This window comes from Oxyura jamaicensis, chromosome 2, assembly GCF_011077185.1.
Source record: "Oxyura jamaicensis isolate SHBP4307 breed ruddy duck chromosome 2, BPBGC_Ojam_1.0, whole genome shotgun sequence".
Taxonomy (NCBI): domain Eukaryota; kingdom Metazoa; phylum Chordata; class Aves; order Anseriformes; family Anatidae; genus Oxyura; species Oxyura jamaicensis.
In genome coordinates, this window is record NC_048894.1 from 9,953,306 (window position 1) to 9,969,161 (window position 15,856).

Below are 15,856 nucleotides of genomic sequence, written 5' to 3' on the forward strand. Positions count from 1 at the left end.
CTGTGGTGCAAAAATATACATAGAAAATTATTTTTCTTTCCTGCTGATTTATTTATATGACACCAGCATTCATGGATGCCAACATTTTATTGTATACAGAGTGTCAGTCACAGATACGCACTGTGCAAGGAGGAAGCACCTCTCCTGAAATTTCTTTGCCAAGCCCTCGTTGCAGATTCAGTGAGTCAGAAAGCTTTTTACTTTCATAAAGTCTGCACCACCGGGCCTGGAACACACTGCGCTCGACAGCTTCTGAAGACATCCCCACAGAGGGAGCACAAAATAAGTGTAACCCCCAGTGCAACTAACTCTCAGTCCTGGGTTTTCACTATACCTCTGTGTGAGAGCTTCTCCAGGATGATCCTTAGGCGTTGAAGAACAGGGGGTGAAATGTCGTATTTGTATATGTCTATTACTGGCACTCGCTGACATCTCCCAAATATTCCATCTGCAGGAGAGAGAAAAAGAAAAGGAAAAACATACATTTCATTTTTTGAGAGTAAGAAATGTGTGATGAGATGCGCATTTCCAATGTATCCTAATTATATACTCAAGGGACCTTTTAAAAGACACATTTAAAAGTTATCAAAGGACTACTGAAGTCATGAGGCAGGGTATTTTCTATCAAAACAAATAAATACTGGAAAGAATATTATTTGGGGGAAGAGACTACTGTATAAGTTATGAGTGCAGTTTATTTTATAAAGTTATTTCAGACTTCTGCCTCCCAAATCTTTTGATGTAAGACTACTGCCAATTCAGTAGGAAAAAAATGGTGTTCAGAGCCTACTATGTTGCAGATGAAAAGCGCGGCATCCAGAAATATAAATATTAATTTGCAGAAACTATGAAGATTTGCTGAAACATTTTTAATGCAGGAGCTGTGTGTTAGGCATTGGTAAATGAGAACTGAATCCATAATGGCTAGCAAAGGCTCATTTCAAGAAGTACCCTCTAATGAATGCAATAAAAGAAAGCTGCTCACAGAACAATGAGATATTAATGTGGCCTAATTTATTTAGCTCCGTTCCATTTGTCTAAAATGACAGACTCTTCTCATCAATGTCTTTTCAAATCACACCTTCTAATTAATTTAGCTTCTTATTAGTCTTTATTTAGAGAATTGTTCATTTTGAGACAAGCTTCCTGTGTATGTGTGGGAGGAACAGAGAGTTCAAACATTCAAATTACCTTTCTCTCTTTCACACAAAAGACTAATTCAGAGCCTAGGTGCTTCACATGCAATCTGACCATCTGCAATCCTAGGCCTCTGAGAAAGAAAGTGGGTTCATTTATTGTTCAAAACAGTTCAGTTCCATACAGTGATCCAAAGGAAGCAATTTAAATGCAACAAGTTTAATTAGCAAAATATTCTGCTACAGTACTAGTTTTAACACAGTAATTACTTCTGCTCTGATATTACATCTATGCTCAAATAGGAGAGCTACATCAGATTAGCAGAAAATAACGGTAAGTATTAATTTGCAAATGTCCATTACTTTCTCTGCTACTTCACAGAGCTAAAAGACTACAAATGGAAACTACAGACACAGCTGTTCACTAAACACAAATAATGGCATAAAAGAAAATAAACCAATCCAGGATGCAGAAAAATAATAATAATAATAATAATAATAATAAAAAAAAAAAAAACATAAAAAAATAGGCATTATTAGCTTTCAATGTAAAATACCCCATTGAAATTAGCCCACTTCTGCTTTCTTCGCCTTTCCAATCCTCCAGCCAGTTACAATAGCTAAATTAAGTTAATCCAAATTAAAAATTTACTTCTCAGTCTATTTTTTTAAAATGGGAAACTAGGTTTAAAAACCACATGTACAGATCTGGTTTATTTTTCTGCCATATGATGTATAAAGCAGTATAAGAGCAGATTAAAATATTCTGGGTGGAATATTCACCTCTGCTTGAGAACCTGTTGCAGTCGGAAATGAGCAAAGTATATAAATATCAGTCACTCGTAAGTGGGTGGATAATGGGAATAAATAAGGTCTTGATTCAGAAAGGAACAGAACATTTCAGTGTTTAAAGACCGGATTATTCTTAAAGAACCAGGATTTGAAATAGAAAGTGCTGTTTTGAAATACCACCTTTACTGGATATAAACAATTAGGACAATAAACACTTAATATTATTTGATTTTTAAAAAAATAATATATGTTAAAGATAATTAGAAATTTATTTTTCAGTCCAGAGAAGCATTCAATCTTAAACATAGACTAAAAATGTTCATATTAGTGTCATTTAAAGACATTTTAATGGATATAAAAGCTAATTCTTCCACAAAATCTAAAAGAGGCCAAAAAACAGTTTTCAGAAACCTTTAGCCCACTGCTGTTGAATACAACAAAAATTATTTAAATTCTAAAATTAACGATTAGCATATGAGCCTGGGCAACCCAAACACACTAGGGCTTCTTAGGAAGAAACTGCAAATTATTTTGGCTTTTGTACTTGAAATACGGGCACAATGAGCTTTGAAGAGCTGCAATCCCAAATAATGCTCTGCTCAGCTAAATGCAGCACCAGGAGAGTTGAGGAAGAGAAATATGTCCCATGGAGCAGTTGGTAAATACCATCTGTAAAATAGGAGGGTCTTTACAGTGGGGATTACAGTTGGAATGGAGTTGTGCAAACAGTGGATTTCATAGTTCAGTGCAGTAAAAATAATAATAATAATAATAAATAATAATAATAAAAAACAGGAATCTGCCTAGGTTGTTCTGTTTGATTTTTATTTGATTGCAAGGTTTCTGTGGCAAGATTTAAAGCCTAAATAATTTGAGGTTAAACATTCAATTTTCAGGGTACCTCTCCATTAAAGCTCCTTAAAGTTACATAGATTGCAGGGGAAAAAAAGGTAAGCGAGAGCCATTTAACAAATAAATAAATAAATAGAAATAACAATAAATAAAAACTTCCCCCTTCTCTTTTTCCAAGAACACTATTTGGCAGATGTGGCCCAAAGTCATAAACGGCTTTGGTCAAGCACAAACCTTGTTTTAATAGAATCATGGAATATCCCAAGATGGAGGGGACCCTCAAGGATCATCGAGTCCAGCTCCTGGCTCTGCACAGGACAACCAAAAATCAGCCCCTATATCTGAGAGCGCTGTCCAAACGCTCCTTGAACTCCAGCAGGCTATGTGCCGTGCTCACTGCCCTGGGGAGCCTGTCCCAGTGCCTGACCACCTCTGGGTACAGAACCTTTCCCTAACCCCCAGCCTGACCCTCCCCTGTCCCAGCTCCATGCCGTTCCCTCGGGTCCTGTCGCTGTCCCCAGAGAGCAGAGCTCAGCGCCTGCCCCTCTGCTCCCCTCTTGAGGGAGCTGCAGGCCACCATGAGGCCTCCCCTCAGCCTGCTCTGCTCTGGGCTGAACAAACCAAGGGCCCTCAGCCGCTCCTCATACATCTTCCCCTCTAGACCCTTCTCCATCTTCATAGCCCTCCTTTAGACACTCCCTAATAGTTTTATGTCCTTATACTCTGGTGCCCAAAACAGCTTATAGTACTTGAAGTCAAGCCACAGCAGCACAGAGCAGAGTGAGACAATCCCTTCCCTTGACCAGCTAGCCATGCTGTGCTTGATGCAACCCAGGACATAGAAGGCCACCCAGCTTGCTCAGCCATGACATATCTAAAAATACTTCAGTCTTTACAGGGAGTGACTACGTGGTGCACACTTCCAGAGCAGCAGCCCCCACCTCCAGAGCAGGGAGGCGCGGGGCCACTGCAGCGGATGGGATCCATGAAGCCCGCAGTGTGCCTGTTTCAATGGAAATTAAAACATCCCTGATGAGCAAAGCCCGGTGAATTGCCCAGTGTTATCATGAAGCAAAAAAAGGAAACTGGAAAAGCTTCCAGATTTTACAGAAGATATCATACAGTGGAGGAAGTTCAAAGCGTGACTGATGCTATAATAACCACCATCCAAGGAAAAGCACTGTAGGCCTACAGCCATTAAGAGTGTGTTCGCACTGAACTTTGATTAAAATTGTATTCCAAGAAATAAAGTAATATGCGAGAGACATCTGCTCTTTACACATGCCCAGAATGAGGGAAGGTTGAGACAACCGATCAATATACACATATGGTTGCTATTAAAGTGCTATCATTTGCTAACAGTTAGCAAAAAGTAGTATTTGAAATTTCCATAGTAATACCATGTAAGTTATACTTAGGTCTGGGAACATCTGCGCTGGCAGCATTGTAATGTTGACTTTTAGATAGCTTCTACATTTGTTTCCAAAGAAGAGACTAAAACACAAGAATAATATACCCAGAGAGATGGTAAGATACTTGCTTATGTATTTAGCTACTTTGTTACTGTGTTTAATATTTGAGAAATAATCCAAACTTATTTTTAGAAGCTCCTATTTAAAAGCTTGCATTTTGACAAAGACACATTTCACAGTTAGATGCTAATACACAAATTTAGTTTAGTTTAAAATAGAGCTTTTAGAAGTTTATTGTGTCAACGTGTTCAGTTGGTAAGGTAAGTAGGCATCATGCTGAGCAGATGGTCAAAAGTTTTTGTACACTTAGACTGACCACCTTTGCCTCGAAGGCAAGGTTATTTGTGGGCAGCTGATTCATTCATTTGTAGTGTTTACTCCAAAAGAAAAACAAACAAACAAAAAATAGTCTAATAAGCTGTCCATGGCCACAGAAACATATCCCATCCTGGAACTAGACTTGATGTATAATTAATCTGACAAACCAATGATGTATACAAGATTTGGCTCAGTTTTAAATAACAGGAAAAAAAAAAAAAAAGTACTTGTTGAATGGATTTTGCTATTGAGCAAAGCTGTGAGGACTGGTAGAGGCACTGGAGTTTGTCTGCAGGCAGATGAAAGCTTAATAGATGGAAATTAAAAGATTGTGTTCTGCAGTAATTAATTATTTAGATCTACATGCAGTGAAATTTTTGGATGGTGCTGACAAGTGACCTTTGCAGAGGAGCCTCCAAACTGCTGATTTGGAGCACCCAGTCTTGCTGCTGCCCAACTTTCCTGCAGCAGCAGGGAAGGAAGCAGCAATCCAGACAGAAACAGTATTCACATACAGAGGCCAACCAACACTTCAGCTTCCTTACCCTAATTACCTGACAAATGTTGAAGAATTATGAAGTAAAGCTTTGTCTAAAAAGTTTTGCCCCATATTGTAGGCATTGTGCTTTGTTCCTGTGTTGCAATGTGAATAAGAAAGCCCACTGATCCAGCAGTAGATTAAATGCTGCCACCTCTGTCTCATTTATGCTCATGTAGTTATCATCAGAGGACTTCCCCTAATGTCTCTTCACAGATTTCAGTGGGCACCACCCTTCAGCAACTAAACCTTCTGGAAGAAGATTCTTTCTTCTCATTGAGCATGGACACTTCACTCACCTTCCCCTGGCTATGGGTTTAAGGAGCTGTAAGGTCCAAGAGTAGTCCAGGACTAATGAGAATGCCAATACTTGGTGTCTTATAACCCAAGGTCAGAGCCCCACTTGCTGACTGGAAAGAACAAACCATATTCCAATGAGAAGCATTATATCTACATCTCAAAAGTCCCATGACACTGGACTTCATGGTTACAGACATTAAATGTTTTAAGAAGTATGAAGGAAAGTGTTGAAGCATTTTACTTTTCTCTCCCTGCTGTTTCTGTCCAGTAAGGTGTTTGTTTCCAACATCCTTTTGCAAAAGAAAAAATAATAATAATAATAATAATTAAAAAAAAAAAAAAAAAAAAAAGGACCATTCCTTGAAGAGCACATTAAGCTGCATTTCGGGAAGCTCTTTTCAGGAGACATAGCACACAAATCTACACTCAACATTTACAAGTACGATCAGCAGCAAACAACATATTTTTAATATTCCATTTAAAAAAAAAAAAAATAGATCTATTCATACTTTAGATCTCTACTTTAAAATTCTCTTTACAAGAGAGGTAGAGATCACAAAGAGCAGCAGTGGCTTCCACAGTGTCATTTCTCATGTAATATTTTGAAAATATTACTTCAATGCTTTCAAACAGCAAATGCTTACAAGTCTCACTGCAGCAGTTCAGCAAAGCTGCTGCCTGCAAGCATGAGTAACTGCATCACAAATCTGCAGCACTCCATGGAGAATGCTGCCTTCGTAGGAGGCAGTCTCCCCCCTGTTAAACTTTTAAAACCTTTTTACCATTTTATTTTGCTTACCTATGCGCAGCCTCAGTAGTGCTTGGTTATTTCCATTTTAGAGCAGTAAGAGTGGCATCTAGTGGACAGTTTTGTGCTCCAGGATCAGTCCTGGAGCAATTGCTATTCACCTGCTAAATTTATTGCTTTCAGATGCATTTGACTGCATTTGGAATGCAGAGCTATGAAGTTACTCAGCCTTCCCTATCCTAATGGTTGACAGGAGTGTGGAAGTTTTTAGGGCAGTTAGTTAAAAATAAGGAATACAATACCTAAAAATATAGTTATGGCTATTTGTTTCCAGAATTATCACATTATTAAGACAGCAAGCAAAATGCACACAGATTGTTTTTAAAAGAGTAGGTGATGGTATTCTGCTTTCGCTAGTGTGTAGGGCATAATACATTACATAATAAAAGTAAATCCTCAATTGTAAATAAAACACAAAGAATATTTTAGTAGATTTATGTTTTAGATTTAATAGAGACACCATAAGAAACGAAAAATAGTAAAGTAAGGAGTTCTAAGCTTGAGAAAAAAAATATCCAACAAAAAACCACCATGTGATGGATGTTAACAACAGTCCAGTGAATACACTCCTCATCAGCAGCTACATAAACTGCTGCTTGAAAATCAAAGGTAACTTATAAATTCTGCTGAAAGCCAGATCACTTAACAGTCCTGTGAAAAGGTTCTAACAAGATTCAACGCCTTTCTTCACCTCTTTGGACACAGATATTTAGGGATAAAACTGCATGGCTGGTTTTCAACCAAGAAACCCCAAACCTGAATATCCAGAATATTTCTGATTATGGAAACAATTTTATGGCATGCTAGCGATTATGAAAGTGCTCATATTATATGATAGAATTTCACAATATCAACAGTATTAGTTAGCTCTTGCGCAAACACTGTGATAGAGCTGGGATTTGCAAAGCTCCAGATCCTCCTGAGGCACAACTGAAAGCTCCTCTGAGGTCTGCAGTCTCCTTGTCTTGAGGAGTAATTCAGAGAGCAAGTTCTGGAGGACTCTGTTCTTCCTTCATCAGAAAAAGATATAACCTTCAACAGAAGAAAGATGTCATTCCAGGAAGTGTTTCTGTGCTAACCTGTAATTTAAGTGGTGGATTGCATGGTCCCAAAATATAATGCACACTTTCCCTTGAGAAATTTTTTATGTTACAACAAAAATATGTAAACTGTAGAGAAAGTAACTAAAAAAAAATCCTACTCTCAGTTGAGTACAGCAAAAAGAGAAAAGGTAAGGATTGTGACAAAGCTATCTACAGTTCAACAAAGCGAGAACAGTCTAGCTATGACAATAAGTGCTGCCTACTTCCCCCTCTTCCCCCCAAATAAATAAATAAATACATAGATTATTCAGCCAAGAGACATCCAGATTTCAATGTCTACTTTCTGTGATTCACAGCACAGAAGCAAACCTCAGTCTTAAAGGGTCCTCCATCGGCCTCCCAGCCAGAGCAATAATGGCCATTCCTGGGCAGGAAAGGGCAGGAGGCAGTTCAAGAAAAGGAAAAAGCAGACGTGAAAAGAGAGCAACTCTTTTTTTTTTTCTTTTTTTTTTTCCTGCTAGAACTAATGTCCAGTGCAATAGTGGTTTAATAACTTAGCATTTCTTAGAGATACAAACTCAAATTTTACACAGGCTAGGTAACTATGGTGAATAAAAACTATGGGTTTTGTCTCCAGGACAAGAGAGGATGACAGAGCTCTGACTGTCACACTCCGTGACATTTTCCACATCCAGGTGATCACTGCAGCCTGCAAGCCACAAATCCATCTGAATCTACTTTTCATCACAGAGACCAACCCAGATTTGAGGCAACCTTTGAGAAAATACCCAAGAAGCTCTAATTCTAATATATTAAGAGGAATTTCTAAGCAAAACTACATGCTCAATATTAACCATGATGACCTTAAGGAAAAAAAAAAAAAAAAAAAAAAAAAACTTTCAATCCAAATTATCTGAATAGCAACTTCTTTTTTTTTTTTTTTTTTTTTTTGACAGTAATGATACTAAGGAGAAAAGAGAGGAAAGACTCAAACATATAAATCCTTCTCCAACTGGAAAGATACCTTAAATTCAAGTATAAGTCAAGTATTAGTAGACTTGCAATAAAGCTATCTCTTCAGCATATCTAGTCTCTGGACTGCAGGAATAACATGGAAGCTTTTACTTCACATTGCTCTCTCGTTGGAGATAAATCTCAGCCAGGTACCACCCCCCCATCTAGAAAAAGCTTTCTCCAGTGTACAGAGAGAATACTGGACTAAATTCTGACCATATCATTACCGTGAAAATATGGATAAACTGAAAAGTAGATAAATAGATTAAGTACAGGAAAAAAGGGGAAAAAAAAAAAAAAAAAAAAAAGATAGCCACATAGATCCTTAAACATTGAGCTATCTGGTTGAGTGTGGTGAGGCTCCTGTGGCTGCCCAGAGGAGCTGTGGCTGCCCCATCCCTGGCAGTGCCCAAGGCCAGGCTGGATGGGGCTGGGGGCACCTGGGCTGCTGGGAGGGGTCCCTGCCCATGGTAGGGAGTTGGAACTGGATGGGCTTTAAGGTCCCTTCCAACCCAAACCATTCTCTGATTCTATGGTTCTTTACGGGAAAAAGACTAGAAGTCTATGCAACCTGGTTGATTAATTATTTATGACATTCTTGGGAGAAATGGAATGAAAAGACAAAAGCGAACAAACTGAATCAAAACAAGTTTCAAGCAGGGAGAAAGTATTTTGAAGCTGTTCAACAGCTTCCTGGAAGAGCAATGCGGCTCCCTTTGCTTGGACTGTTTACTATTGAGCCAGCGCAGTGGGGAATGATGAAACAGGAACAATTCTTTTTTTTATTGAATATGCAATTAGGAACAGAGGTTACTGGAGGGACTAAGGATTTATTTATGGAAGCAATGACATGCAAATATACTAATGCTTATTTATGCGCACTAATTTTCCAAGTATCACTGAGATGTACTTCAGTCACTTCAAGGATCCCCATTACATTTTCGGTTGGTGCCAAGAACCACTTTGGTGCTGGCAATGTCTTCAGTGTGTGATCAGACTAGAGCTGCTCTTGCATCTGTATTCCCAAGGCAAAAATAGCTCTGCAAGAAAACATGTTCAGCAAAATGGATTTCTGCATTAATTTTCATTTGGTATTAAAAACAAAGTAGTGAAAGTTTTAACTGGAGTCCAAGAGCTAAGTGCCAAGAGCTCGTATTTGAAGAGTTAGTTATTATGGGTTTGCAGGAGACAGTATTCTCATGAAAACATGACTACTGACCATTGCATTCATATTCATTACTGACAACATCTGCTACTTAGGGCAAACTTCCTTGCTGACTTTTGCCAAACTTGAAGCTTCCTAGATCTTTGCAAAACAATATTTATTGAGACAGCAGATGACTTTTGTAATCTGAGCTACTGAATTTGTTCCTAAATGGAATTGACTTCAGACATGCATGAAATTATAGTAATAAAGATCTCCATCTAGTTCCCTAGCTGCAAAGTATTACAAAAATTATGGAAAATTATGTTATGCCCACCTGCACACATCCACAGAAATTCTAAATGCATTCCTTTACAAAGGGGAGGGGAAACTTTTCGAAAGTAGGGTAACTGCACAGAATGCACCCAGTGGACTGATTAAAACTGTTTGGAGCTACCTCAGAAATCTCCACACTTTTCATTAGTATGAAATATCAGCATGCCTATAGAAGCCAAAGCACCAAGCAAGTCTACAAACTGCACTGGGACAGCCAGGAACCTCACCTCAAACTTGGACAGAGGAAAGCTAACTGCTTCTGCTGAACTGACTGGACAGAATGAATAATCTGACAGTTTTCAAACAAACTATGTTTTAGAACAGCTAAATATATTACCTACCTAGGACCACTTATCAGAAGCTGCATCCAGAAGCTATTTCAGAAGCAGCTTTGCTAATGGCAAGAGGTGACAGGAATGAGAAAATCACAGTCCTCCTTGCTTGGTTCAGACCTCAGAGTTCAGTCGGAGGCAGTTCCAGGACAAAAACACTCATAAGGTTTGTGCATAGATGAACATGACAGCAGTAAGTTGGAATAAGAAGGTGATGTCATTCACTATGCAGCATTGATAAGGTCAGCATGGGAATACAGAGTTCTGGTCTCCAAGTTTTAAAATGAGTGATAAATTTTGGAAAGGACACCGAGAGAAGCTAAAGAGATTATCTATGGGATGGAAAAAGCCCTACAGTGAAAAGCCTTTTCCAGTGCAAAAGGCTGCCTTCAGCACAGAGGATGATCTTTTGTATCTCTAAGTAAGCCCACAGACAGATGAAATGATATGGGAATGGAGATGTGCAGTAGGACTGGGAAATATTTTATTCTCCTCAGCTTTATTGCTGCTCATAACTTCTTCTAAGATTTGCAATGTTTGGAATTATGGTAAGAATGCATCTGAAAAGCCACATTTTTCTGCTTTTGCAATGGGTGCAAAGACCTCTCAATGCATGTGGATTGTGCAACACCAAATTGCTTTCTATTTTATTCACAGAATGCATACAAATCACAGGAAATTGCTAACATTTGAGGATACTTAAAAATAGTAATGTGCTTTTTAAAAATAGTGTTTAAAACTAAAATCCATTATTAAACTGGAATTTAGGGGGAGAATTTACGCTTCAAGTTAAGGTTTAGATTTTTCAGTGGTTAAACGCAGGAATTGTATATTCAGTATAAAGACTTCTTAAAAGAAGACAGTATATACAAGAGTAATTTTGAACAAAGCATTTACTCTACAAAAGGAGGAAGTAGCAGTTCATCAAAGATGCAAAATAAAAAAATTGGAAGCCTGGATTATGGGATCAGCAAAAAAACCTACTGGAACAGTATATCACTAATGAGTGCCATAGTGTATCTAAATTTCTCCCTCATACTATATTGCTTATCAAGTAGTAGATTCTTGCTTGGGACAACAAAACTGCACAGAATACAGTAGATATTCTGCCTGTTGCCTCTTCTAATACTTCACCTGTATGCTCTTCCAGGTAGAAACCATCAGTTTTTTCAGCACGTTTCAACAGAGCTCACAGAAAGGATTTCTACCGTAAATGAAGGAAGATGCCTCTGCCCAAAATATGTTATTCTGAAGTTTCTGCTGAACTTAAGAAATTAGTCACACACATTCCGAGAATACTGCTGAACTTATGATGCATATTGACTATTCACCCAGGTCTCTGCACAAAGACTGCTTGGGAGTTCCACTCTTCTTCCCATGCTTTGCCATCCTCCAGGTATTCAGCCACAGCCAAGCCCACCTCCCGTTCTGGCCAGAATAAGGTTGGCCAAGGGACCCACTAGAGGGTGATGATACAGGCCTCACTGGAGACCTCTCCAAGGGCAAATATGTAAACAGAACTGTACATTGACTAATGAAAGCAAAGGGACAAAACAACATTTTAAAAATATAAAGGAAAAATAAGATTCTTGAGAAGATAAAAAAACTACCAGCTCCTATTCCTCACCATAACTTCGTCTCGATTTTCCAGCCAACAAAAAGCTATACCAAAACCAGAAAGATTTCCATCCCATGTATGAACAGAAGCAATTTTCAACGTACCCAGATATCTTTGTTTAAACTACAACAGCATTTTCTCACAAAAGCATCAACCAAAATCCTCTAACCCAACTTCTCATATTCAGCACCTGCAGTAGTTTTATGGCATATTTCAGTTCTTTCTTTTATGTCACTGCAAACAGGAGCTGTAGAAAAGTGTAAAAAATATTTACTCCTATTTTCAGTGTTTATGAATGGACATGGTAGGAACAGAGCATCCTGTTTCTGTCACATCTGGGGCATCAGCCTTTCAAATAAAAATGCTCACCCCGAATCCAAGGAAGGGCAGCCCAGCAAACAACCCGCACATTTTAATAAATTCTAGATTTTAACGGCAGCACCCTAAGTCTTTTGTACAAACTTCATTTGCTGCAAAGTTCATATTCCGCCTCAGCCGCTGACTGCTGTCATATTCGGTGCAACTTGTTATGGGTGGAAAGATAAGCAGCAGGGCAGCAGAAAGAGGAGGTTTATCTCTGGCAGCTAATCTCCTCAATCAACAGCACTCAGCTCTGCTTAACAGCCGTTGCCAAGGAACGGGGAGCAGCTTTTCTTATCGGCTTCATAATGTTTCATTGACTATTCAGACTAGAATAGAAAGCTGTGACACTCAGGGTTATGAGCACCACAAAATGAAAATGGCATATTATGTGGTAGGAAGAAGAGAAATCTTTTAGCCCTTACCTTATCTGGAGAGTGACTGTTACTCCAAAAAATAAAAAATAATAATAATAAAAAATCTATCATTTTCTGCTCTGCTTATTTTAATATCACAAAACAAACAGAAAAATATATCTACATAAACAAGATTTTTTTGTTAATGGTGTTGGCAGGTCCTCAGCAATTCCCTGACATTACTGATACCTCTTACACAGAGAGACCAAGGTTGCACAGATCCCTATTACGTTACTGGAAAGCAAGCCTTCACTGCTTATTCTAAAGCTATTGCAAGCAGCTTCAATGTGTTGAAGATGTCTTCTCACAGTAGGTGGGATCTTCCTCAAACCATGATAACCATGACCAGAATAAGACAATCTATGCAAAACTGACAACATTACATTTCTTTACCGGTGTTACTACTTCTTGTCTCTATTTTAATCCCTGCACAGATTCTGATTTTCAGTTCAAATATTCATAGTCTTCATGCACAGGAGTAGTAAAACCTTATTGCATCTCTTCTGAATCTGATTTTTAGTATAAACACCATACTGAATAGCTGCTTATGAAAACTTAAATCTGGGCCCATTTGGAATCATCATGAATTATAACTGTCGCTGTATTTGGATGTTTTAAACAACACATACAGAATATTATCATTACTCACCAAAGGCAGTGTTGTAAATATGTAAGAGAATGTACCTGGATGCATTCACTGTATCACAAAACAATGATATTAGAAAATAAATTTGAAAATTATAAAATATATTTGTTTACCATTGTATCGTCGCAAAGTCACTATATGCAGAGAGCTCTGACCCCTCCAAGTTTTGTCTTTCATATATTAACATAAGCCCAGAAAATGGGAGGAATGTCCTGCAATGAATTTTACATTCATTGAATTCTCAGTTCTTCATACAAAGTTGAGGTTTGTATTTCAGGCAGTATTTTTAAGCATGTGAATTTGCAAGTACTTCCAAAGGATGTCATGCTACTCATTCTCCTTATCACAAACTCCAATGCATTCAGCTACTGTTAAACACATGACAAAGTTTAAATTCATTGCAAATCTCTGAGATGTTACTGGGAACATTTCCACGGTCAAAGAGAGCTATTCGCTTAAGCAATTGTCTCTAATGCATCCTCATTGATCTATGGCTGTATTGCATTTCTAAAATTTTAGAAAATCTGGAAAAAATTAAAAGTAGTTGCAAAATGCTGAAAGCATCGTATAATACTGTTTTATGTATTACATAAATAGCTTTATGTATAGGTTTATGCAACCCTATTACATAAATAGGATTTACAAGGCCAGTTTTTGGTAGTAGGGGGCTGTAGGGGTGGTCTGGCTGCTGTCCTATGTCAGATCAGAGCCAGTTCCAGCCAGCTCCAAAAGGGGCCTGCCACTGGCTACAGCCAAACCAATGAGCATAAGATATCATTTGGGAAATTTTAAAACTTTGCTCTAATATGTAGCCCATAGGATGAATGTGATCTACAGAAACTTAAATATACCTTTCTTTGATGCTGAACTTTATGACAAAGATATGACCTCCAAATACTGATTCAGCTTTCATTGGAGCGTTCTACGTGATCACAATACAACGTGATTTGCCTACTGGCTTTCTATATATTTAGAATGGGATTGATGAAGTAATTTCACAAGGACATAATTGGACTTCTAAGATATAATACAAGAGTCACCATGCTCTCACAAGTAAACCTGCAGTTACATCAGGAGAATGTGTTTAGATAACTGGCAATGTTACCAACTTCTCCACGTACTCTTATCCTTCCATTTTTCACAATTAATGAGAATAGGGAAATTTTAAATAAGAGAAGGTACTATTTCTAACAACAACCAAATAAAGGCAATGTTTCTTTTAATTCTTAATGACCAAAGTTTTAGGGGAAAGTGTTCTTAAATTTAATTCAGCCCATCAAACCCTACATATGAGGCTGGACAGGTAAATTAGGAGTTGCTATAAATTTCCTCCATAACCAACAGAGAGCATTTGCTGAAGATGATTCAGCTAAACTAAAATCTAATCATGAAATTGAACAGATACATGTCTTGGTATGAATAAAGTCACAAGGCTTTGATGAATGGAATAGCCATAATGAAAGAACAAGCTCAAAAAATCTGTGAATTCAACCTTAGCTGAAGGTCTACTATCAGTTTTCAGTCAACTTCATTTTTTGGCTAATAAACAGTAAGAGGTCTTAGATGTATTTCAGATTACTTGAGTAAAATAATAGGCTAATTAGAGATGGTTCAAAAGAGCAGTGTTGAATTTTCTTCTATTGCTCAATTAAGTAAATTAATAAACTTACTACTAAATTGAATCTTCCAACACAATCCAAAAGAAAACAAAAACAGGACCAAGGTTCAAGCTTCTAGAGACCCGACATGTCCATTTTAAGTACTCATATTCAAGTTTTATAATAAAAATTACAATAAATAACTATAGATAATTTATCATTCTAATTAAAAAATATGGAGAATTATTTTAACTTGAGTGTGACACCAAAATCATATATTTCCAAACATATTCCCTTTGCTACACTTCTATGAAGTAGAAATTGTAGAAAAGAAATTTTAAAATAAAATAAAAATAAAAATAAAATAAAATAAAATAAAATAAAATAAAATAAAATAAAATAAAATAAAATAAAGGGGAAAAAATTAACTAGGAATATCAGTAATTTTGGTTCTTAAGATTTTTGCTTTTTGCTCTGAGCCAGGGACAGAATGTTAAGATGTTAGTCATGGAGAGGTGACAAAGTTCATTAAAAGGAAATGATAGCATAGACAGAAAGAGGCAAAGTGTATTTCATCTTTTCATCTCAGAAGCAAATACAGCCTGATATAAATGAGAGGCCTGTTCAGCTGTGACCACCAGTGATGCAGAAGCACTGCAGGTGACCACAGGACTAAAGTTTCCAGTCCCATCAATAAGACTGCACCACATCTTGGTGCCAAGCCCTGTTACATTAGGTTGTGTTCATCACTGAAGGCACTTCTTAAAATATTAGTTCAAGAAAACAACTAATTCTTTTGCCATTCATAAAGGGTATATTTCAAAAATTCCATTTCAATTTCTCTCTCGGTAAAGTGTAACTTTCCTTCACTCCTGTGCCATAGCAGTAGTGACATTACTTTCAAGCATTCACATCAGGATTCCTAAGGGCCAGATTTTCAAAGCTGAGCACGTACACATAAGAAACAAAGGAATAAAAATACCAGATAGGCACGGGAATGGAGATCCATATTTTGTATCAGTCATACAGACTGTGTCATAGACAAGTGAATACTAACTGCAAGTACCGAGATGGGAAGCATTTCCGTCCTATGATGTACAATCTGGGGAACATGGATAGGCCAAAATGAGAGC

At 37.6% G+C, this 15,856-nt stretch overlaps 1 protein-coding gene across 1 annotated transcript in view; it reads right to left on the minus strand.

Annotated features, from left to right (window-relative positions):
* PTPRN2 (protein tyrosine phosphatase receptor type N2) overlaps positions 1-15,856 on the minus strand; it is a 641,705-nt gene that overhangs the window by 479,941 nt on the left and 145,908 nt on the right. Inside the window, exon 3 of the mRNA XM_035319523.1 lies at positions 335-448. Within this exon, the coding sequence (XP_035175414.1) occupies positions 335-448 (114 nt within the window). The remainder of the gene's footprint in view (positions 1-334; positions 449-15,856) is intronic.